This window comes from Anopheles maculipalpis, chromosome 3RL (genome assembly GCF_943734695.1).
Source record: "Anopheles maculipalpis chromosome 3RL, idAnoMacuDA_375_x, whole genome shotgun sequence".
Taxonomy (NCBI): Eukaryota; Metazoa; Arthropoda; class Insecta; order Diptera; family Culicidae; genus Anopheles; species Anopheles maculipalpis.
The window spans coordinates 61263467-61285507 of NC_064872.1; the positions used below are offsets into that span (position 1 = coordinate 61263467).

A 22041-nucleotide genomic window follows, 5' to 3' on the forward strand; every position below is an offset into this window, starting at 1 on the left:
CAGGTTTTGCTATTTTTTAAAATCCGAATCACTATTGGCTTTTCAGATCGTTCAAGTTATTCGTGTGAAACTCAGACTCAATTTAGGATAGAGTTATGAGATATGAGTGACATTTTCTTGATGGTAAACAAAGACTTGAGCTTTACTAGAGTCGGTAGGGTTGAGTATTACTGTAAGCATTCAGATATCTTCTTGGTGGTGATCCGATGACAGAGTTTAAAGCGACTACAGTTTTTATACGCCAATTTGAAATCCCATTTGGATCGCTTAACCGTAGCAAGGACTGCATGTCCGATTATGTGGTTTCAGTACGCCTTGTATGCCAACATATGACTGGTATGACCTACGCTCCTCTGAGGTCAGCCTTCTCTAAGCACTTTACCGACGGAAGCTTTCCTTAAAATGAAAAACTCTCTCTCTTACTATTGGTTTACCAGCAACAAGCTTCCAACTCATTTTTGTACAGGGTTTCTCTGGTTGATCGTGTCAGCCTTGAATGCTTTTAAGTTTAAGTTTAAAGTCATTTACTCGGAAAAAATCTCACTGCAACTTTTAACCAACGAAGAGAAAAATTGGTGTTGTGGCAATATTTGCTGTTTTATTGATTTCAGTTGAGGAGGTGCGAGCATTGAGGTATATTTTGATGTTAACATGTTCTCCAAACCTAAGACGCTGCACTCGATCTATTGCTTCTAAATGAGTCAACTTTTCTGTTGTGATTGAACAACATATCGTCTGCTGTGGTAATCGAATCGAACAATTGACCCAAAACAGAACGAAATATATTTTTAAACTAGAGCTAGCAGCGTAGTTTGCATGGAAGTACTATTTTTGTTTCGTCAGTTTCTCTTGTTTCATCTTACACTTTATTTTACCATTTAAATAAATCCTTAAATCTGGTTAGTTAGATCGTGGTAAGATTTTCTTTGATGTATCATAATTTTATTCAAAGCCGACGAGCAAAATTTTTGTTTTTATTGAACAAATACAGAAGCTTAGTGCGCAGTTGCCATACACGAACCGTTTATTTGGCAGCATTCTCGGTGGATTAACGATTGAAAAGCTTCGACCAAAGCGGCTGAGAACTCAATTTTAAGACACATGTCAACAAACATGCTTTACTATCCAAATACAACGCCAGGCAGCTTGGCGTTGAGCGTAATAAATTCCCCACGGTGATTGTTCGATGATGTCGTTGCTCACAGGGTTGAAACTGATGAAATGGGACTGTCAGTCTTGCGGGACGGAAAGTGATAGGGCCTTGGTATGGTACGGTGCGCGATAAACATGAACCGGTTCAGGGCAGAAATGAATTTCCACTTTCTGATGCCCTGTCTGATGGAACGAAACACTGACACACACACACACACTCTCTCTTTGTTCAGAAGTTTCTCTTTTCGTGATTGAAGACATACCCGGATCGTGCCTTCGTGAGCAAGTGTGAGTGTGTGTGTGTATGTCGAGGATTGTCTAAAACTCGTGCGTGCCATTCCTGTGTCATCCTTATCGACACGCACACATGGCCGAGTGTACGATGAAACGGGTGGCAGGTTGGAAAGTGACGAGTTCTGGTGAAAAATGAAAAACTCCCATACCGTAACACTGTGCGTTATGTGTTTTTCTACGGAAAGCCAAGCATGCAGGCATTCGTGACCGGTCGGCCAGGCACAACGGGTTCGAGCTCACAGGGAACGCTTTGCGGCATGATGGAAAACAGGCCATCCGTTGCCCCGGGAACCACATTTTACCGTAGTGGTTGCAGAAAAATTTGAATAATTGATTATTTATGCCCGTGCCCTCCATGACCTCGAGGGGCGCTCCGAACAGAGGATTTGGTGTTGACCAGTGTGCTGGCAAAGGAGTGTGCACATTTATGCTAGACTGCGCGTGAGAAAAGAGCACCGAGAGATGTTGAAGGAAAATGGAGAGCAAAAACAAGTGACTGGTTCCCTTCGAGACACATCGATGGCCACGCCGACGAGCCGGTTGGGCTATTTTCCTACGGTTATTTACCATTTTATTCGCTTGTTTGGTAACTCTTTCCACCATACTTCATCACCTCCCCCTACCGTCGTCTGTGAGAGTATTCGCGACACTCTTCAGTTACTAGCAATTGGTTGTTGTTTGCTTTGTGTTTTTCAATTTGCTCTCTACCATGTTTGCTTTGCGTTACGGTGGATGTGGTCATCGACATCGGTGTGTCACTTGTCGTCCAATTCGGTTGGCCAGCTTTTTACTCTTTCTCGTCCTCTATCATAATACTTTCATTTGCCCTTTTTATATGCTAAAGCGAGCGTTTGGTTGAGTTTCCGCACGACAAGTCTGTTATTTAATTACTTACATTTTCTCTTACAAGATACGGCGTCCCGGTGGTCTTATAATTGATTGTTATTTTTTCGCTCGTCTGCAACGACAGGGCGAAAGAAAATGCAATTAATGTCACACGAAAATTGAATGTACTTAATGAAAATCGGTGAACAATTCTCTTTCTTTAAGAGTTTAATTAAATTAAGACGCAAAAGAAAAAAAAATGTGCCAGAAATAAATGTTTGTTCAACTTAATCAAATCAAACAAAAGGATATTTGAAATTGATCTCGCTATTTGCGGTAAAATGCTTAAAAAATGCGGTAAATGGTAAAATGCTTGATCAATCCCGATCTAGTCTTTGTTTATCTGGGTTGCAAAGAGTAGTTTTGTTAGTATGAAGTGTTTTTCATTCACTCGAATAAAATAAAAAATATGGACGGCTCAACGTCGCCGTCAACTTAATTGTAAGATAATGTTTGAGATATTTCTTGCATATTATTTGCCGCACAATGTCCTCAATTGCTTATTACTTGCCTTATTACTGTTTTGGTGGTTTTTTTTTCGGGTAATTTTAGTTGTTTAAGGTCCGGTAGTTTGGTGTGGCCATTGTATAGATGTAGTTGAATGTTTCCGGTTTATCTATGCTGATGTCTGTCGTGCTTTTGCGGGTCAGAACTGTAACATAAATGATCAGGGAGGCGCAAAGATGAATTTGCCTGCGTGTAGTACACTCGTAAAATTCGAGCAGAAACAGTTTAACCTGGTCCAGGTCAGCATCACATTTTTGTTTTAATTAGTTTAAATAAAATAGACGCAGTTTTCATAAAGCTACTCCGGGCGATACTTTTGCTATGTACGTGGTGGTTCACTTCGAAAACTCGTCCTGCGCTTAGTCAAAGTACTCGATCAATCGCGCTGATTGCGGCCATTTCGACGGGCGCATCTACACCATCCCTCCATCTCCTCTTGAGAACCCACATTCTATTCTCAAGACATGACCCACCGATCGGAACCTTGACGGAGCCTTATTCGTGGTAAAATGAAGAAACTATTACACAGAATGTATACAAATGTTTTTTGAATGAATTAGTAATTATTACAATTAAACTCCAATTATGCTTTCACGAAAATAAGTAATTATTTTTATGTGGAAAAGTAAGTAGATTTTGAGACTAATTATACTAATTTCCTTGAATCAAATAACCTACCTGATGCTATAATTGTACCTTTCTCGTCCAAAAAACCGCCAGAGAAAAGGCATAGATGTTGCCCATATTTATCGTGACTCGTGAAAAAAGATCAAAGCACGGTCTCCTGCGCTACTCGGCAACATGACGCGGAAATGCATAATTGATGGTTTTGATTCCTGCCAGGAATTTCTTGGGCGTTGTTTGTTCGTGTACGTACTTCTTCTCCATCAATTTTCTTGTGTCCTCCCTTATTTTCTTCCAGTAAAGCGTAACTTATAAAAAGGGGGAAAAAGCTCCTCAAAAAGCTTGTCCTTGGAAAACAGATAAGATAAAGACGCGACTAGACGGTGTGCGTCAAACGCAATGGATTGAATGGTGTCACGAGTGAACGCCCACAATCACAAGCCATCTACGCCGTTTGCCACTGATTAATGGCGACACCATGGTACCGGTCGGCGCGGTATGGTATATCGGGCAGGCGGTTTCTCTTGCCGTCACATTAATGACATGGTTTTGACAACTTTCGACAAAACAGGGGACAGCCAATTAAAGCGCCTTCTGATTAGCGTGATGTTGGGCGAGCGAACCACATAGCCACGTTCTTTTGGGCCTGCTATTTTGTCAGGATCCCTGGTCTCCAGGAAAACCCGTAAAAGGGGAACATCATTCAAACGTGATGAATGGTGATGAAACCGAAAATGACACGAAGATGTTTTGGTTGGCACGCGTTTTTTGTGCGTCGTGGGAAGGGCTTTAATTAGGACAATAAAAGTCATTAGACTCGCTGGAACCTCCCGGTCACGGAACGGAACGGGGTAAAAGGATGGACGGTTGGGTGCGTGCGTGCGTGTGTGTCGGTATTGAAATTTTTACGCAAAATGAGCATCACACATACGTACAAACGTGTCTAAACACGTACACTTCCAGCGCTAGCATTCACGCCGGAAAGTGACTATGTTTCTGCCTCAGTATTGCTGATGACATCGTGTTTTCGCTTTCGTTCATCACGAACACGTCCGGCTCGGAGTAGTTTAACCGGTGTAATACTTTTTGCCCCGACATGCCATCCATCGGATGTTCAACATTTCGTGCTACAGCGTTTATTCCACTTCAGCCAGGGAAATGAATTTGCATGCTGTAAAATGCTCCTGCTTCATTTACCTCTTTCAGCCAAACGCCCATGTTACCTTCGCTGCTTATGCTAGTTTAATGTTTTTACTAACTCATCACGTTTGTTTTTTCTTTTCCCTTTTTTCCCTTGCTCCCACAGGTTGCACACACACACGTGAGCCGCTGAAGGTTGAGTGACCGTGTTATGAAATGTTCTCCACTGACCGTATAATGTTTGCGCTTTGCTTCCGGGAAGGCGATATTAAATGTTTGAAAAGTGTAAGCTAACAGGTCGTGCGTGTAACGTCCGGGATGGTGAAACGGGTCGTGGGAACGTAATCATACACGACGGTAAGTCGCGATAGAGGAGCGGAGATAAAGTGCAAGTGAAGAAGGAATTAATTTTTGCCATAACTTTTTCCAATATCTTTGCTGTGCGGGATGGTTTGCTGCTCTGGATTCCCGTTGTGGGATATGTTTAATAGTAAATAATGTTGGTGTACGCTCGGTGTAAACTAAAAACGCGGTAAAAGTGCAACTATTGTGTGTGGGGAGCCGTTTAAGACAGCTTACAACTTTATCACGAACCAACCCATTCGTGAAGGTGTGAAATATTTAATTTCGCTGATATAAGTCATCTCTAGAACGGTACGCGTTCAGTGAGGTACTAAGCATCACGTCGCGTAAACTGAGGATAAACTGAATGGATGCTTATGATCGGGACACGATGTGCCAAGCGGCAGGATGACGAGCCCGACACGAACGGCATGCTTGGTGAAACGATAGTGAAGAAGCGTTTGGCAAAGGTGTACTTGGTACCTGTTTGCAGCCACTGTAAAATCATGCCAGCAGTGCTACAAATGGGAAACGAAAAGTGATTGGTGTCTGGTGAAAATTGTAATCATTAAATCGTAAGTTTGTAACATACACAAGACAAACAGGAAAGGGTAAAGCAAACATATTTCTGCTACTGGAGACACGTAGCGCGCAAAGGAATTGTTTAAGCAAGCAAAATATTTGACTTTAAATGGGAAAAATGATGCTGGAGCTTAAATTAATTCTACTCTGCCTGCCATCGATCCTGCTCGCCACCACGCTGGACTCAGGTGAGTGAAAATTCAGATAAAATTCTACTATAACTTCACTGACTTTTTAATGATTATGAATTTATTACACTTTTTGAGTAAAGTGATCTGCATTAAAAATAATCGATCTGAATGAAAACACCGATTCATACTTGTTTTGTTCACTCGTATTATTTACTCAAATTGTTTTCCTTTTGTTAAAAATTACTCTGCAAAATTACCAAATCTTATTTGGTTTTTTGCAAACGGAAGATCTTTGGCGATCATTCCCACCGTGGCAAATCGTCGACCTTACGCTTCTCACTGTAACACACTTTGCGTAACGATCGTCGAGCATCTTAAGCATCTTTGTAAATCTTAACAACATGTTGAGCCGGCTAAACGACTTTAGATGTTCAAAAGGAACACCCCTTTACTAGCTCGTTGGAGAATTCGAGACCTTGCCTTGGTTAGGAAAACATTCAAAGGCTCCTGAATAGAGTTGGACATCAGAGTTTTGGAATAAGTTCGAACTAATTTTATTATGTTTGTTCGTTAAACTGACGAGTTCACAAATTTGCTTACAGTTGCTTTTCACATGTAAACTAAAATTTAAGGTTCTCGGTGCTAACACATTTTCTGAGGCTTTAAAAAGCTTTCTCTGGAAAGTTATTTATTACCTTCTTTACATTCTTGATTTAAAATCAAAGCATTAATGTAGATCTTTACCAAAACGATTTTGAAGTTTTTTCGAACGATTTTGTAGGGGTTTCAAACCCTACTAATAGAATTCACATCGCAAACTGTCATACTCAAAAGAAATGAATAATAGAATTCACAAATGTCATAAAAATCGAAAACTTGAAATAGAGCACGTGTAACGTTTATATCCTGATTTTATCTTCTTTTTGGCTTTCCTATCTTTTAAAGTCACGTCGGGTTCCATAAGCTTACTAGACTTGCCGATATCACGTAGTTGCCAGCCAGTTGGTTCGAATGGGACTTGAAACTCGGTCCTGCCCTATGAAGACTACCTTCCTCTTAGTAATTATGAAGTAACAAACCCATTAGATAATAGAAATTAGTGACCGTTTACTACACTCTTAATTTAATGGGAATTCTTTTCTGTTCGTGTTTAATCCACTCCCACGTCAAATGGATATTTTCATCAAACTTCCCTCCTGTTACACGCATCTTTGCATCAGTAACATAATAAAAAACCAAAGGAAAACATCAGCAAACATTCCGACTAATAGCAGTGCACTGTCATCACCCCGTTGTGCCCGACAACACACAAAACCCTACATCAATAATCCTCTGTACGTGACTCACGCTTAAACATTGTCTGCTACTGCAAACCCGCATCTGCTGCATTCAGCAATTCCAAACACAGCTGCCATATTGTTGGCAGTTCCTGCTGTTTGAAGCAAACAAACAAAACAAAACGTAAATCCAGAAATCGAAAAAACACAACAAACTAACATCATTCTTTATCTCGCGCTAGGGATTTGTGGCACGGCCAAAATAAAACACCACCGTCAAGTGGGTGATACATAATCACTTCAATTAGCTCCTAAAATACTACCTCATCCGTGAGCATCCTGTCACGTTCGGCCACGCGCTTGGGTGGGTATTTCGGGGTTTTCTGTCTGTCTTCCGCCGGATAAGCCCGATAGGATCATTGCCAAGGGTTCTTCTTTTTTTTTAAACTCTCTTTCGCTCTTTCGCTCCTAAGCTTCACCGGCCCCTTTTTTCCAGACTCGAATTTCCATGCCACATAGCCACACGTCACCCCAAATGTCCGCAGCAAGGACACGAGTCCGGCATCCCCCTGCCAGCCGGACGATGCGAGCGGACGATGGGTAGGAAAGTTTTGAGACTGTTGATTTTTCCATCCATTTCACATTCTACGGGCAACCCAGAAACCCTCGCAATCGCTTGTTGGGACTCATGGCTAGATCGTTCCGGAACGATATTTTACATCAAGATTAATTGCTACAGCTCTGGGAAGCATCAACAAAAAAAAAATGGAAAGAAAAATGCGAAACGACCCGTACGACGCGGATGCGCGAGACTCGTTTGCACGAGCGGTCCAGTAATTGCACAACAAGCCCCGTACACGAGCACATCGTTTGGAGCACTCGTTTGGAGCACAATACTTAAACGCAATTCGGCGGTGGGCAGGAATGTTGGAGACCTTCGATTGTAGCTGGTTGAAATATTTCCGTTTCGAACCGATTCCGTCTGGGGTGTGCTTTCGGATGGCGGAAGTTTCCGTTTATGTTACTCACGAGCTTACGGATGGATGCGCACGTTAGGATCGTGCCTGTACAGACAGCAGAAGCAGCAGCAGCAGCACCGTCGTCGTCGAAGAAGTCCATTAGTCATTCGATAGGTTTCCATTTTTTACTCCATAACCTACATTCTCTGCAGCCCGGGTACCCGGGTGCCGTCCGAAACGGTCCATTATCGGGACGGAAATCGATAACGTATCGCACCGCGTCACGTGACGATGAATCTATCCACTCGAAGCTCTCTTGATGAAGAACGCTTTTCTTTAGAACTCTAGTGGAAGCAAGACGTGAGCGTGTGTGTGAGTGTGTTAAAAAAAGAATTATATTCAAAACTCGAAATGGGTCGTTAGCAGCAGGAACGAGGAGAAACGATTCGACAGGACACGAAATGAAGCATGCAGATGCAAACGCTCCAGCACCAAATGCTCCACCAACTAGCGCCAGGATGACACCGGACGTGCATACTTACATGCACACGTGCTCATCCTTTCGTCCTTTTTCGCAGCGGATGCTCTACTAGCACTGCCACTTGCTCAGTCTCGCCCACGTTTCGGACGTTGCGGTCCGTGCTGTATCAATTTAAAATCTCTTTTTAAAGCAAAGTCACGTTTCGGGACATGCTATCGCTTCGGCACATCGTTTTGTGGTGCGCGAAGGGAAAAGGGACGTTAATACGGTGCATGGGGAACAGAGTGTATGGTACCTTATCCTTCCATTCAAGGTTCGCGCTACGGTTGCGTTGGACTGATGCTAATGGGAGCAGAAATAGAGAAGCGGAAAATATGAGCCATGCTCTCGGATTGTTGAGGTTGAAATGAAACATTTTTCCCCCTTCTTTTCGTTCTACGCCTTATTGGCGTAGCGATTTCCACCCCATGGGTGGGAATGCCTTAAGCCTGGTGCCCGGTTTGAAATTGGGGAATTTATAAATCTCTATCGAAACCGAAACGATACATGATATGAATATTTACTTTGAAGATAATCTTCTACACGGTCGCATTACCATCCTGCCGACGGTTTCCATCGGTACCGGGAAAACGTAATGGTGAAACTAATTTGAGATCTTTCCTCAACGATAGCTCGCTGTACCCACCCACCCATTTTCTCAACCATTTGTATCTTTTTGCGTACCAGTTCCCGAACCATCCGCTAGCTGAAATTATTCCCTCGCCAAAACCATCTCCTCGGCTAAGCAAATGCATTCAGATGACCCAAAATTTACATAATTAAACTCCTCCGATGCAACTTCACCACTTGAGCTGTCCGAAAACTTTGCAAACTGGGGCGTTGAAGGGGCTGTTTTAATTATTTTAAGAAATTCTTTGCGCACACATACCCATACGAGAATCTTTGCAGCTTGCTTGAGGTACAAATTTGCATTTGGTTTTTGAGTTTGTCGAATGAACGGAACGGAAGTACTAAAAAGAAGGGAATGTTGTATGCACTGGTACGGCGGTTGCTTCAAAGCCATAAATCAGCATAAAGATGTGTTTGAGAATGAGATAAAGGCAGAGCAAATAATGTGAGGGAAAATTTGTGGAAATGAGTTTGAATTATTTGTTTTTTTATTTGGTTAGATGTCTTTGGTGGAACCGATCCAAGGGGCTGATTGTTTGCAAATATAGTAAACGAAAAGTTGCTTTGAAGTGTTGAAGAGTTTAGCAATATGTGGAATCACATGTATTGCTGCATCAAGGAAATTTAGCAGTCAATTGGCTTTAACATAACCGCTTGAAACAGCTGAAACAAATGGAAAATATAAATTTAAAAAGCATTTAAACCCTTTTCCTAATCAAACGAGCAATGGTTGCGAATGCTAGAAGATGTTTTTGATTTAATTTCTTTATTTTATTAATAATTGTTTAACTTCAAATGGCTAAGTTAAATTGTTATACCGGTACACGATTGCTGTTGGCCTTCTCTCTGTACCTACCGGAAGAGAATAAATCAGGTAATTTTGCTTCATTGAACCTTATTTCTTACAAACTTGATTATTTTCTTACAAAATAAGGTATGTTAATATGAAGAACAAAAGTAGAGTGTTAAAGAATTTTGGAATCACAATTACAAAAAGCAATATCTGAAGCGTTTGAATGATTAGAAACTTATTCAGGGGAACTGAAGAATCATTAAAACTTATTCGCGTAAGAAAATACTGAAATCGTTAGCAAATGTATGCGAACATTCTCAGTTACAGCTATAACTTTGTTACATCAGCAACCTCTTTGATGCATCAAAAGCTCGCCTCAAGAAGCTTTTACATTTCGTTTGAGCTCTTTTGCCTTCCTTCGCTTTGGTAGCAGTCTGCAGAAATAATAGCATTACCTTGCGAGGCAAAAAAAGAGGATTGCTTGAGCATCACAGTTTTGCTGCAGATCAATCACTTCAGCAGGCTTGTCGTACCATACAGCACTCCATTTTGCACACCTTCACAACACCATCATCCCGAGATGTACGCCCAAAGATCTAATCGAAAGCGTATTACAATTCACCGCATTAGCCCGTAATTGCCCATCGACAACGGTTTCATTATTTTCCATTATGAGGCTATTTCGAATAAGAGAAGCAAGAGGAAGTTGAAGGGAAAAACAGCACCTAAAAAAACCTCGACAAAAGCAGTACCAAAAATGGGGCCTTATAGCCAACGTCATTTGCCGCGTTCGGGTTGTGTTCTATCGAGACGGAATCGACTCGCGCAGTAACGCTTCTTACGCTTCACGACCAGCAAGACGATATGAGTTCGAGAGGCAAACTGAGAAGGGAAGACTTCGGTGAAAGCCAATCCTTGGATACGGTTGCGAAGCTTCGAATATTCCAATGACAAGACGACAGGGTTCCGGGCAATCCGTGTATGATGGCATCGGTATCTAAATCCAGACAGCTGTCATGTTTCCGACCGGTGTTGGCACACTGTTCCGTCGTCAGCTTCTACCGAGAAAGTGCTGGCGCACGGCGTAGGCAACGGGTATTCTATAGGCATCGTTAGCACTGCCAAAAAACCTCCAGCTTAAAGCTCCTGCTTACACTTCCTTCGCTCTACCTCGCAGAGAAAGAGTATGTATGTGTAAGAGCCATCGGGACGAGATGCAAATTACCGTTGACAATTTACTTAACTTTCTCGTCAGGCACGCACACAACGTGACGGTGCGGTAGCTTATGCGGATGGCTTTTCCGGCCGATGTGGCTTTGTTGCTGCATTATTTCATTTCACTTTTGTTCCCCTTTTACAGTGTCACACACACACACACACATATACACACGTGCGATGCCGGTTGACAATTGTCGAAAAGCGATCCCCAAACAACGAATGCGTTATGTGTGCGAGAAGGTTTAGACGTGTGTGCTGTATATTTGCGCTGTTCCAACCCTTAGAATGTGACTCTTGAATAAAACAGTGACCGGTCCGGATGCGAGCGTGCTCGAGCAGGCGAATTGCAAATCGATTCGAAAAGCGTGTGCCAAACGCCAGCACAACAGCGTCTGTCTGGTGAGTGAGCAGAATGGGCGAAGCGGGAGGAGAAAACGCTGTGCACTTCACTGAAGTAATAACAGCCGCACTGTCGCACAGTCAGCCCGCTCCCAGATCCCAGAGGATGCGGCTTTCTCGGGAGAGAGTGTGCTGCGAGTGTACGTCGAGCATAAATTAACATAATTTTATATTATAATCAATGGCGAATAAATGCGCCAGCCCGTCCAGCCAGGGTCCCATAACTGGGAGGGCTGCGTTTTAGACTGGCCCGTGCAAAGTAAGCACAGTGTTTTCCAGCCCACTCCCTTCATGTGATCGTCACTCTTGTGCCGAAAGGAAAAAAGATGAAACAGCATTGCCTGTGTTCAAGTAGTAACAAGCGTGTGAATAGGCCAAAACAATGTAGCCAGTACGAGTGTACTGAAAAAGAGGCAGAAAAGGCTGGAAAAAAGCTGGATAAACCATGAAAACATGTTGTTTCACGCTACAACAACATGTTTATGGAAAGCTGTACAGTGATCGATGCTTCCGTTGTGCTAGGAAAGCTCAGCCCTGTTTTGATAGAACCGCTTGCATTTCAAATTTTCGTTATATTTTCGATTTAATCAGTTTACTTTAGTGACAAATAATAGAGAGCAAATGCCTGGTTAATTTTTTTAAATAATATTTTTTATACGTAGAGCCTTCATACCAAAAAAAAATATTTCAAATAAATAGTAAGTTTACTTTGGTGAAAATGTTATTCATTTTCACAGAAGAACAGAAACATGAAAATTTCAGGAACCGAATGTATTAAGCGCTCAAAAAAGCCTTTGCAAACTTTTATAATTTTTCCGCTTAAAAGAAATAAAACAATTGATCTGTAGTGTTTTTAATAAATAAGTCTGCATCTAGGATGACTTTCGCGCAGTAAAATGAATATTTATCACCAGTGCGCAAGAAGGACTCATTTATGAGCTTTTTGAGCCTCTCTTACAGTCCTTTTCTCTTACAATTGGTCTGTCTTGCCTGTTCTGCACGTTGCTTAATACAAGGCAATTATAAATATCTAAGCTGCAAACTGTAAGACTCGTTAATGTTATACTCACGAATAGAATTGATTGCAATTTCATAACCAAATAACCGGTAAAGGTGAGCAATAACAACAACAAAAATCAACAGACAATTCACAGCTAAGTATGTTACTAGTGTTACTTACTAGTGTTCACAGCTAAGTATGTTACTATTTTCAATTTGTCAACGGAATTGATTTTATCACACCCGGTGGCGTTGAAGTGCACCCATGCTTCCCACGATGTCTACTCCCAGTAGCATTCGTGAGCTGTGTTCAAGGTCTCACCAGCAGACTGCCAGAAAGCCTGATTGCAGTTTGATTGAATCTCGTTCCACTATTCCGCTACACCTTCGCTTGGTTCTCTGATGATGGGTTCCGAGAGTTTCCGTTTTGTTACAGCACGATGCGTTTCACAGCCTTGTCGAGAAGCGCCATTTTTATTTACCGTTAGGGGTTTTTGATACAGACCTACGTTTTTAAATCTGTGTCAGTGTGTATGTGTGTGTTTCTGTCAGTTTGAAGAAGTATATGTGTAAATGTCAAACTTGAAAACATCGTTCCAACTCTCCAACTCCCCATATATACTGAAAAACCCAACGCTAGAACGTATCATAGGTTGTGGAGAATTGAGTTTGGATGGTTTTCTATCTTTCGGATCTTAGCGACGGCATCATCGATCGTTTCCACGTATCCACCTAAATACGTACGAGTGTGCGAACACGAAAATGGGAAAGAAAATTTCGTTGACGTGAAAATTGCTATCGGCAAATCGATGGAAAGTAAACGTACGTCACGCCATTCCTGGGATCGTCGGAAAGGCTCCATCAATTGGAGTAGGTAGGAAGGTTCGGCAACAGCCAGGATCAAAATCTGGTGTAAAGTGAAAGTCGAATTGAAATTTAAATTTCGCGTGAAATTATTTTCCACCCCATACCATCGGTGGTGCTTTCGTTGATGCTTGTAGCTGGGATCGTTAGCGTAAGGTTTGAGTGGTTGTTTCCTGACACAGGCATCGCCCGGTGCTAGGCGGGAATGGCAAAAGAATCATCAGGACCATTTAGTACCATGAAAGCGTTGAATGCTGTTGACGGCAAAGAAGCTTCCATTTCAATATCTGATAATTTGAATATTTTTTAGAAGGTTTTTGTAACGCTGATGTCTTTGCCAATTATATTTTACAGGCTTTAATTTTATTTTGCTAGAACGATTAGTTACTAGATAATAATTAAAATCAAGAGTTGTTTGTGCTATTTTCCGGTCAATTTTACAATGTTTTGTCCTTCAAAACCCGCTTTTGAAGTTTTTTTAAAATTCGTATCAAATATTTTTCTGCTTATGTCCAACTAAATTATCATTTTAAACTTATTTCCTAATTACATCATTATTTCTTATTTCTGTATCACTACAGTTTTGTTCGCGTTACAAGTCTAACATTTCCTCATCGTGTTTTTAAAAAGCTTTCTTCCGATGTGGTCACGCCCTATCGTAACATTGGCGTGCGTCGTTTGTCGGGTACGCGAATCACCCAATTCATCAAGCATTCCACCAAGCTTAACCATGTACGGCACATTATTTATGTCGATAGCAATCGATCAGTCCGAACCTAGCTCTAGCACCCAGCATCAGTATCTTTCATCTTCAAGCCAACCACTATACGCCCGGTGATGCCTTTTGACTTTCATGATGCCTCTTCCGAGCCGCAAGCAATCGTGACACTCACAGAATCAGCAAAGGTCGCGCGTTTGAGTCGGGTTCCACCGTACAGTACAACGAACCGCGTACTGTTTCTGATTTACCAAGTGTGCTGCACCCACCAGCGGTGGTGCAAATTTATTGCCAAACCCAGTTGGCCAACCAAGCATCACCCGCCAACAGCCACAACGGCAGCAGCTGAGATCGTATCGAAAATTTCAAAAACTTACTTGCGAAGATTTATTGACCGTTTAGTAGGGCTACTTATTGCTCACCGCAGGCAAAACCGGCCCGACCCCGTTCGGTTTACAGCCGTTCGGGTTTTTTGGGGAATTGATTTAGAGCGATGTTAAAGAATAAAAAAGAACAACACAGAAATACGCCGAACTGTTAGGCGTTTCTGGGGTAAAGCATTGTGACGAACTTTACCGCTATCTGCACCGTGAGCAGAATGCATTTGTGGCAGCTGTTACCAGGTATTTGGTGGTTGACTTTTTGATGGATGTGGCGTTAAACAAGATAACTTACTTTATTGGCGATTTCTTTTGTATAAAGGCCGCACGTTTTAGAAGGTGGGACGTTCTTTTGATGCTAGATAAATAGGTATGTGGGATGGAAATTTGTAAACGGTGCGCAGTAAATCTTGCATTTGACCTGTGACATGGAAATCGAAACGTATCGATAGAAAGCTCCTTATTGAAAAGAAAGCATAAACTGTGACTGATATGGATATTTTAGCTTTTTTAAAGTTGTTTACAGGTTGTTTTTTCTTCTAAATTTTAGTAAAAAAAATACTCCAAACTCGACTGGAATGATTAATCTCTTTTTTCTTTATAATGGTTAACCGGGCTATACCATTAACTCTGAAGATACCAGGCGTCTCCTTTGGATGTTTTAAAATTGTTAGAATTAAAAAAATGTTTTTATTTACAATTGTCTATTACAGTCCAGTGCTGTATTGTTAAAACCACTTGTGTTTGATTGTCTTTAATTCTTAGAAAAAAATGAAAGACAATTAATTACTTTTTCCATAAGCTACTGCAAATGATTTACAAACTATGTAAATTTGTTCCAAAAAAGATAACAAAGAAATTAAGTTTTTAATATGCCATCATGGTTTTAAATACTTTCAAAGTGCGGCAGGATAGTGCAAAGTTAACTGAAGCCAACAAATTCATCTCCCGTGAATTATGTGTCTCTCGGTGCCAGTTTCATTATTCTCAGAACAATTTCTCTCACCATGGCCCATGCAAGAAGGTGACTTCATACACTATGCCAACGGTGGAATGCATAACTTTTCTAGAATAATTAATGCTATAATTAGTACTCAGATCATATGGCAAGAGCTTTGTAAGCGAGTGCCACAAGGCTTTTTTGTTTCTACTGTTTAAACTTTCAAAATTGGTAGCTTGTAAATGTTATTGAATTTAATGTATCAAAGTTTGGAAAAAACTTAGTTGTTTTGGAATGGAAAAACTTTGATTAAGTTATTCATATAGTTACAGTTAATTATGATGATACAATGCCGTATTGTCAACACCGCTTGTTATGACTAAATGATATGAACATAAATAGAAGTCAATTCCCCCTTATTCTTATGGTTGTGGCTTTTGTGAATGCCAGTGGATTAATTCCTGTTTGTGTTGTCTACTTTTTGCCATTGCGGGACGGTAATAAAACAAATTGTTAGGATAGCACACATACTTAACTGCCTGCATACAGTGTTCTCCAGAAAGTCGAGCTCTGCGTGGTCAGCATCGGATCCAAGATTGATCGGCAGACTCCGTCACGCAGCAGGAAGAGCGACTTCGCTGCTCTTGAGGCTGAGCCCGCCAACGGACCCAACGCAGTCAACTTCTGATTTTTAGATCACTGTACTGTGGAACTAGACTGCCTCCTTTTTACGACAGTGTTGGAACTGCCCTCGAGTGTCGTTGCCCGTCATCGGATCACCCGTGGCACTACAAAAAAAAAACACTTAAGACATAGAAAACACAACAAAGAACTAAAAACGAGTGGTGGAAACGAATAAAGATTGGAAGGATACAGTGTTTCTCAAGTTCCGAGATAAGTTCTTACATGTTTAAGCAATCCGCGATTTTTAGAGAACGATCAATCCGGCCAAGCTACATCTTATTATTGTTCAGACCAAAATCTCTCTCTGTTCCAAACAAGGGAACACTTACTCTATGACCTGAAAAACGCTGTAATTGGGACGTAAACCTAATCATAGGAAAACACCATTGTCTCTGGCGAATCGGTAATTGACCCTCCTGTAGGTGAGGTCTCTGGTTCCCCATTCTTCTCTTATTTCAGTACCCGTTCGTCTGCTGATATGCAGATAAAGATACTGAATTTGATTTATTGTTGTTTAAATAACCTTTTTTTACTATTATGTTCAAAATTTTTAAGCAATACGGCCTGGCCGTCCTTTATGAACAAAAAAACATATTCAAATTTTTAACCAGCTTTTTCTACCAAGGATAGATTCACTCCAGTACAGAGGATTTGGCATCGATTTTATCTTTACTCGTTCAAGCCTTTGTTTCAACGCAAAACAGCTATTTTTCATGAAGCTCGTTTCTAATCCTGATGACAAAGGAATTGCCTAGCATTTTATCCCGTTTTTAAGTCATATAAAGGTTTTTTTTGACTCAGTTTACCCCTACAACTGTTGCCTTACACGACACCGGAAGGATTCGTATCAATGCGATTCCTGCCCTGATCCAAACGCTCTACGAAAAACATTCATTTAAAACAAAACAAAACAAAACAAAATCTCGCTACATCAGGTAAAGAAAGTGTCATACGTGCGGTAGGATTAGCCAACCGTTCGGTTGCGTTCCGTACCGAAATCCTGTCGCATTTGGCATCGCACCATCCTTCCATCGGCTGTGTTGGTGAGCTGTTGTTATTTATTTGTTGCCACCGTTTACCGACTTACCGCGCACCGAAATTTCAAAGTTGCGCGCTGTAAGCCGTTCCGAGCAGTAACGTTTTTTGTTTTTGCTTTCTCTGAAAACGTTGGAATGATCGTGTTGCGTCCCTTACACTGGTGGTGATAAACAATGCAGTGGCGCAGTCTTTTGCTCGTAACGGCGCTAAATTTAGCAACTAAGACCGTCCACCGAATACGACCTTTCCGCCCACTGCAACCGTTCGCCCTTAGCTAAGGCAAACAACGGATTAGCGCATCCGACTACCGGCGTCATCAGCTTTAAGGGATGCGGGAAGGATGACAAGTGGTAGTGGTTAAACGGTAGCACTGGAAAAAAACGGTCGACCGCAATGTGCCGCACCCGCGTGAACACCGAATGGTGCAAAATGCTGCAAAACGTACGCAGCTTCAGACGGTTGGCGTGTGTTTTGTAAAGGTTGATCCGGCACGGCTGACGGATGGGGTTTTTCGAGGGTTTTGGTACGGTTTTTTAGTTGCATGGGCGGTTTGCGGAAAGCTAAACTTCTCTGTGGTGCGCGGCTTTCGACAAGTTGACCGTTTGATGTGGTGTCAAAGCGTACCGGTGTAAGCCTTGCAAAATGTAGTTCTACCTTTTTTGGGATTTTGTTCCATGCGGGAACGGAGGATGGTGTTGAATGAAAACTGGATTACAATATCTTTGCATTATATCGGATATTAAGACAATAAGAGATGACAGCAACTTTCATCTTTGCCCTAACTTTTCGAAGAGACGTTTCAACTAAGTGGCTCAGTTTGGATGTTACAACACCCATAATATGAATGTCATTTGATGAAGTGTAAAGAAGTTATTAACGAAATCATCTTGCTTCGTCCTTACGCCATATGCCCAAAAAATTGTGTGGTTAGCATTCAAGATTGGAGCATAATGCAACAAATATTTATCCTTTTGTAGGATCAGCCATCAGCCAGTTGTAGTATGATCGACCAAACCTATTTTTTGTAAAGCATCGCAAGCACAAACGGACTCGTTTTCTGTTTGCCTAATCACTGTAAACAGCATAGGCGTTGCTGATCGTCCAGGCGATCAACAATGTGGATCAAATCTGGAGTAGTTTTCCTACACTGGAATGTTGTATGCCTCGAGGGCTTTTTACATTGGATAAAGGAACTCCTGATGCGCTTGAATTGGGATTACGCTAAAATAGGATGAATAATCAACCCTGATAGTTTGAAGAATTCTCTCTACGGTATCTAAACGCTATCTTACAACGAGAATCAAAATGAATGGTTTACTCTATTTTCTCATCTCAGTTTCAATACATTTTTAATTATGCTTTTATAATCGCTTCACATTTAGACTATATAAATGGTACATATGGTAAAAATATAATTCAAATGTATAGTTTGTATGCTACACAGTTTATTTGAATCATATATTTAATTTAATATTGACCAACGGTTTATCATAGCTGTGTAGAACTTCAATCTACGCAGCAGAAGACTTGGTTGATAGGTACATCTTCAGCTAAGACACTTTCAACGCCATGAAATTAACTAAAAATATATATTTTTTTAAAACCAATGCAACAATTGTTAATCGCTATTTAATGTAATTTATTCAATTATTGCATAAGAGTTGTGAGTAGTTCTTGATATAATGGTAAGAATTGAACTGTCCTGTTTTCCTGGACCTGGAAGTCTGAGTAATCGTTTTTCTTGGCTTAACGACTCTTCCCGGTCACGTTGACCATCGAATGGCTTACTAGACTTGCTAATATTACGAGGTTGAATAGTCAGTCCTCACTACTTGGGGACGGTCTGGATGGGATTTGAACCCGGGTCCTGCCGTTTGAAGACCTGTCGCCAAACCACCATGCCGCCGCTGAATTATTGATTCGTTTTAAAAATGATTTTAAAGTCATTCTGTACATCAAAGTCAAGCCTATCAAAGCACTGCGAAAGTTGATTCTCAGAAAGATGGATTATTGCTTTAAATAACCAACACATTTTATTAAAAAACACACATACTTCTTTGAAACTTTTTTTTATTAATCCATGCCACCATAAGCAAGCAAATCTTTACATTCTTACATAGCAATTGGTAGTCTGTACCGAGTCCCAAGAATTAGGAGCTAAATTCTGCAAAAAGCAAGTCTTCCGACCAGGCTTCCAACTTCGACCGAATTTCTAAACACCAGCACTACCACACACAATAATTTAAGCACTGTCTGTAAAACCTAAATAAAGTACAAAGCAACAAAAAAAACATCCCATAATTGTATTCGACTTCAGCCAACCGTACCCGCGTTAGATAATACGTTTGTTTCTTAGCGTTTCCGTCGCACACGAAATTGTAAGATGGTGTGGTAATTGAAGGTTGATTTTTGCATGAGCTTTCTGCCAAAAGTGTCGGAACGCCGCTTCACCGAACGAGTATAACCAACGCATGCCAGTCACTGTGCTTAATTGAGGTCTCGATTCTAGAAGGATGGATAAACCATGAGACGATTCGCCCTTCCATCGGGTTCGGGATGGAAGTTATTTTTATTTTATATGTTTCCTAACCTCCGCAAACACATCTGAGCTTTGTATCGGCGCGTTTTCGAGGGTGACGACCGCAAAAACTGTCATCCAGCGCCGAGACAAATTGTGCGTGTGTATGTGCATGATGCGTGGGAAATAAAGCCCAGCTTGATTGTTCATCTCACCAGGCAAGACATAAACTGTTGTGCAACCGGTTCGTTGGAAATCGTTTCGGAGAAAAAAAACATACCGTAACGTTGGTGAAATTATATTACATTCGTGCACTCGAACGAAAAACAAGTTAATTCTCATTACGACCAAACAACCGTCCCTAGCGATGGTTGTGAGATTTTCCTGAAAACTGGTCGGGTGGGTTGAAACTTGTGTGCTCCCCTAAAAATGGCACGACAGGAAGAGCATGTTGCAAGAAAAAAAAGCTCCCAAATGGTAACGAATTTCCAAAATTCCTTTTGCTATGCGTCGCTGCACGGCGCGGTGAGCTTGATTTCCGTTGCCGAGCTTGACTGATTCGCTCCGGCCAAAGCAACGACCACCTTTTGTTGGGGAAGGACAGCAGCGGAAAAAAATTGCTCTGGCATTTTGGGTATGCGTCAGCAACAAAGCAAAACAAAGAAAGACGAAAAAAAAACATGTCAAGCACGACATCAATCAAAATTTTGGTTCCTTCTTGCATTGGGTTCGAGCCCAGCAGTACCCATGTAACGGAGCCCCAAAGCACACTCAGGAGCCGAATGGGGTAGCAAGCAGAGAGCGGGAAATGAAAAGCTTAGTATCATGATAATAAGAAAATTCGTCACGATTCAAGGAATAAGTGGAGAGTGAAGTAGGAAAACCGTGGTGGAATACCTTCCCATAGTACACTCACGTCCCATGCCCGTCAGGAGGAACTAAATTAAAATTCCACTTATTTCCCTACTTTGCGGTCCAATTTATTACACCTGCGCCGTTTGCCAAAGACAAGAATGAGGAACAACGCAGCGAAAAGACGCCAAAAAAAGAAAGTTTTTCCTTCGTTCTTGAGGTTTGGTGTACGGTTTCACCTAGGCTCTTGGAGGGAAAAAATTGATAGGCAAAAGCGAATGTTATTGCGCTTGAGTTGGTGCCCGAAGCTTTCCGACAGCAACGGAATTCAGTTTGGTAGGCTGGTAGGTAGGATTTTTTTAGGGATTCATTTTGTGATATCCCGTTGGAAAGAGGATGCCCACGTGTTCGTATAGAAGCACGTGTTTACAGCATAATTTGTTTAATAAGCGCAAGGAGCGTACGAAGTGCATGAGAGAAACAGATTAAAATAATCTTATACATTCGAATATCGTGACATTCGAATCAGTATATTTTTTATTCATACACAATACACATGGATTGCAGTAATGATTGAAATTTCAGAAAGTTTGGAACTTAAGAAATAGCTGTACAGCTAAGATACACTTGTTTTGAGGATCGCTGCAATTAATGTTTTAATTTTATAATAGAATCAATTCCAACTTAACAAGATAAGGAATGGAAAGTTAAAGCTGTGGTTTGAGACAGTGGCTTCTATAGCATACATCAGTATGCTCTAAGCACTAAACTCCCTAGAGCACAGATTCCAGAGAAACTCCATGCTCCAGAGTTTCTATCCGGGAGCAGACTGACCAGGCTGAGGAGCTCGATTCATTCTGTGCGTGCGGCACCTTGTTGTGGATAAGCAAATACAGGCTATCATCGTTGGAATGATGATAGTATGTTGATGGAGAGGTTTTTCTTTCAAAGTCCATCGCCAATCAGAGGCAGATGACTTCATAGGCGCTTTAGTGTCGGGAACTCTGTCATCCAACATTTGGCGCTGCTGTCATCCAAGCTCTTGATATTTATGTAGAGGTGCTTGAAGGTACGCCAGCTGTTAGCTTACTGTCCGAAGACGCGTTGGGACGCGTTGTGGGAATGGAGGCTACATTTAGGAGATTCCCAACACAGGCAATGTGCTAATATAGAGATTAAGCCTACCACGACTGCGTAAAAGAGCCAATTGTGACAACCGATTGTAATTCACATAGGAATTATATGGCCATCGATATGGCTTTCTAGACTGCCGATACCACGTAGTTGGTTAGTCAGACCTCACTACGGGAGGACGGTCCGGATGGGATTTGAACCCCGGGTCCTGCCGTTTGAAGACCGACGCCGCAGTCGCCTATACGGCCCGGTGGTTTGTGGTGGCCCCAATCATAGTCATGATAAAAGCAGCAAATTTCTGACTTAGCTTCTGACTTAAAAGCGCTTTGAATCAATTGTTGGCTGAACGGTATACTAATCAAAATTATTTGAGAAACGGTCAAAACAACTTGCGATCAAAATTGCCACATGAGGAGAATTTGCCATTTTTTTTTTTTTTTTGGAACGAACCCATGAAAATC

The 22041-nt window shown here is 41.5% G+C and overlaps 1 protein-coding gene across 2 annotated transcripts in view; it reads left to right on the top strand.

The window, feature by feature from the left end:
* Positions 1 to 5618: 5618 nt before the first annotated feature.
* Positions 5619 to 22041, top strand: part of LOC126562638 (zwei Ig domain protein zig-8) — a 165644-nt gene continuing 149221 nt past the window's right edge. For both annotated transcript variants that reach the window (XM_050219194.1, XM_050219195.1), the window contains exon 1: positions 5619 to 5714. In XM_050219194.1, the coding sequence (XP_050075151.1) occupies positions 5636 to 5714 (79 nt within the window). In that variant the 5' untranslated portion in view covers positions 5619 to 5635. The remainder of the gene's footprint in view (positions 5715 to 22041) is intronic.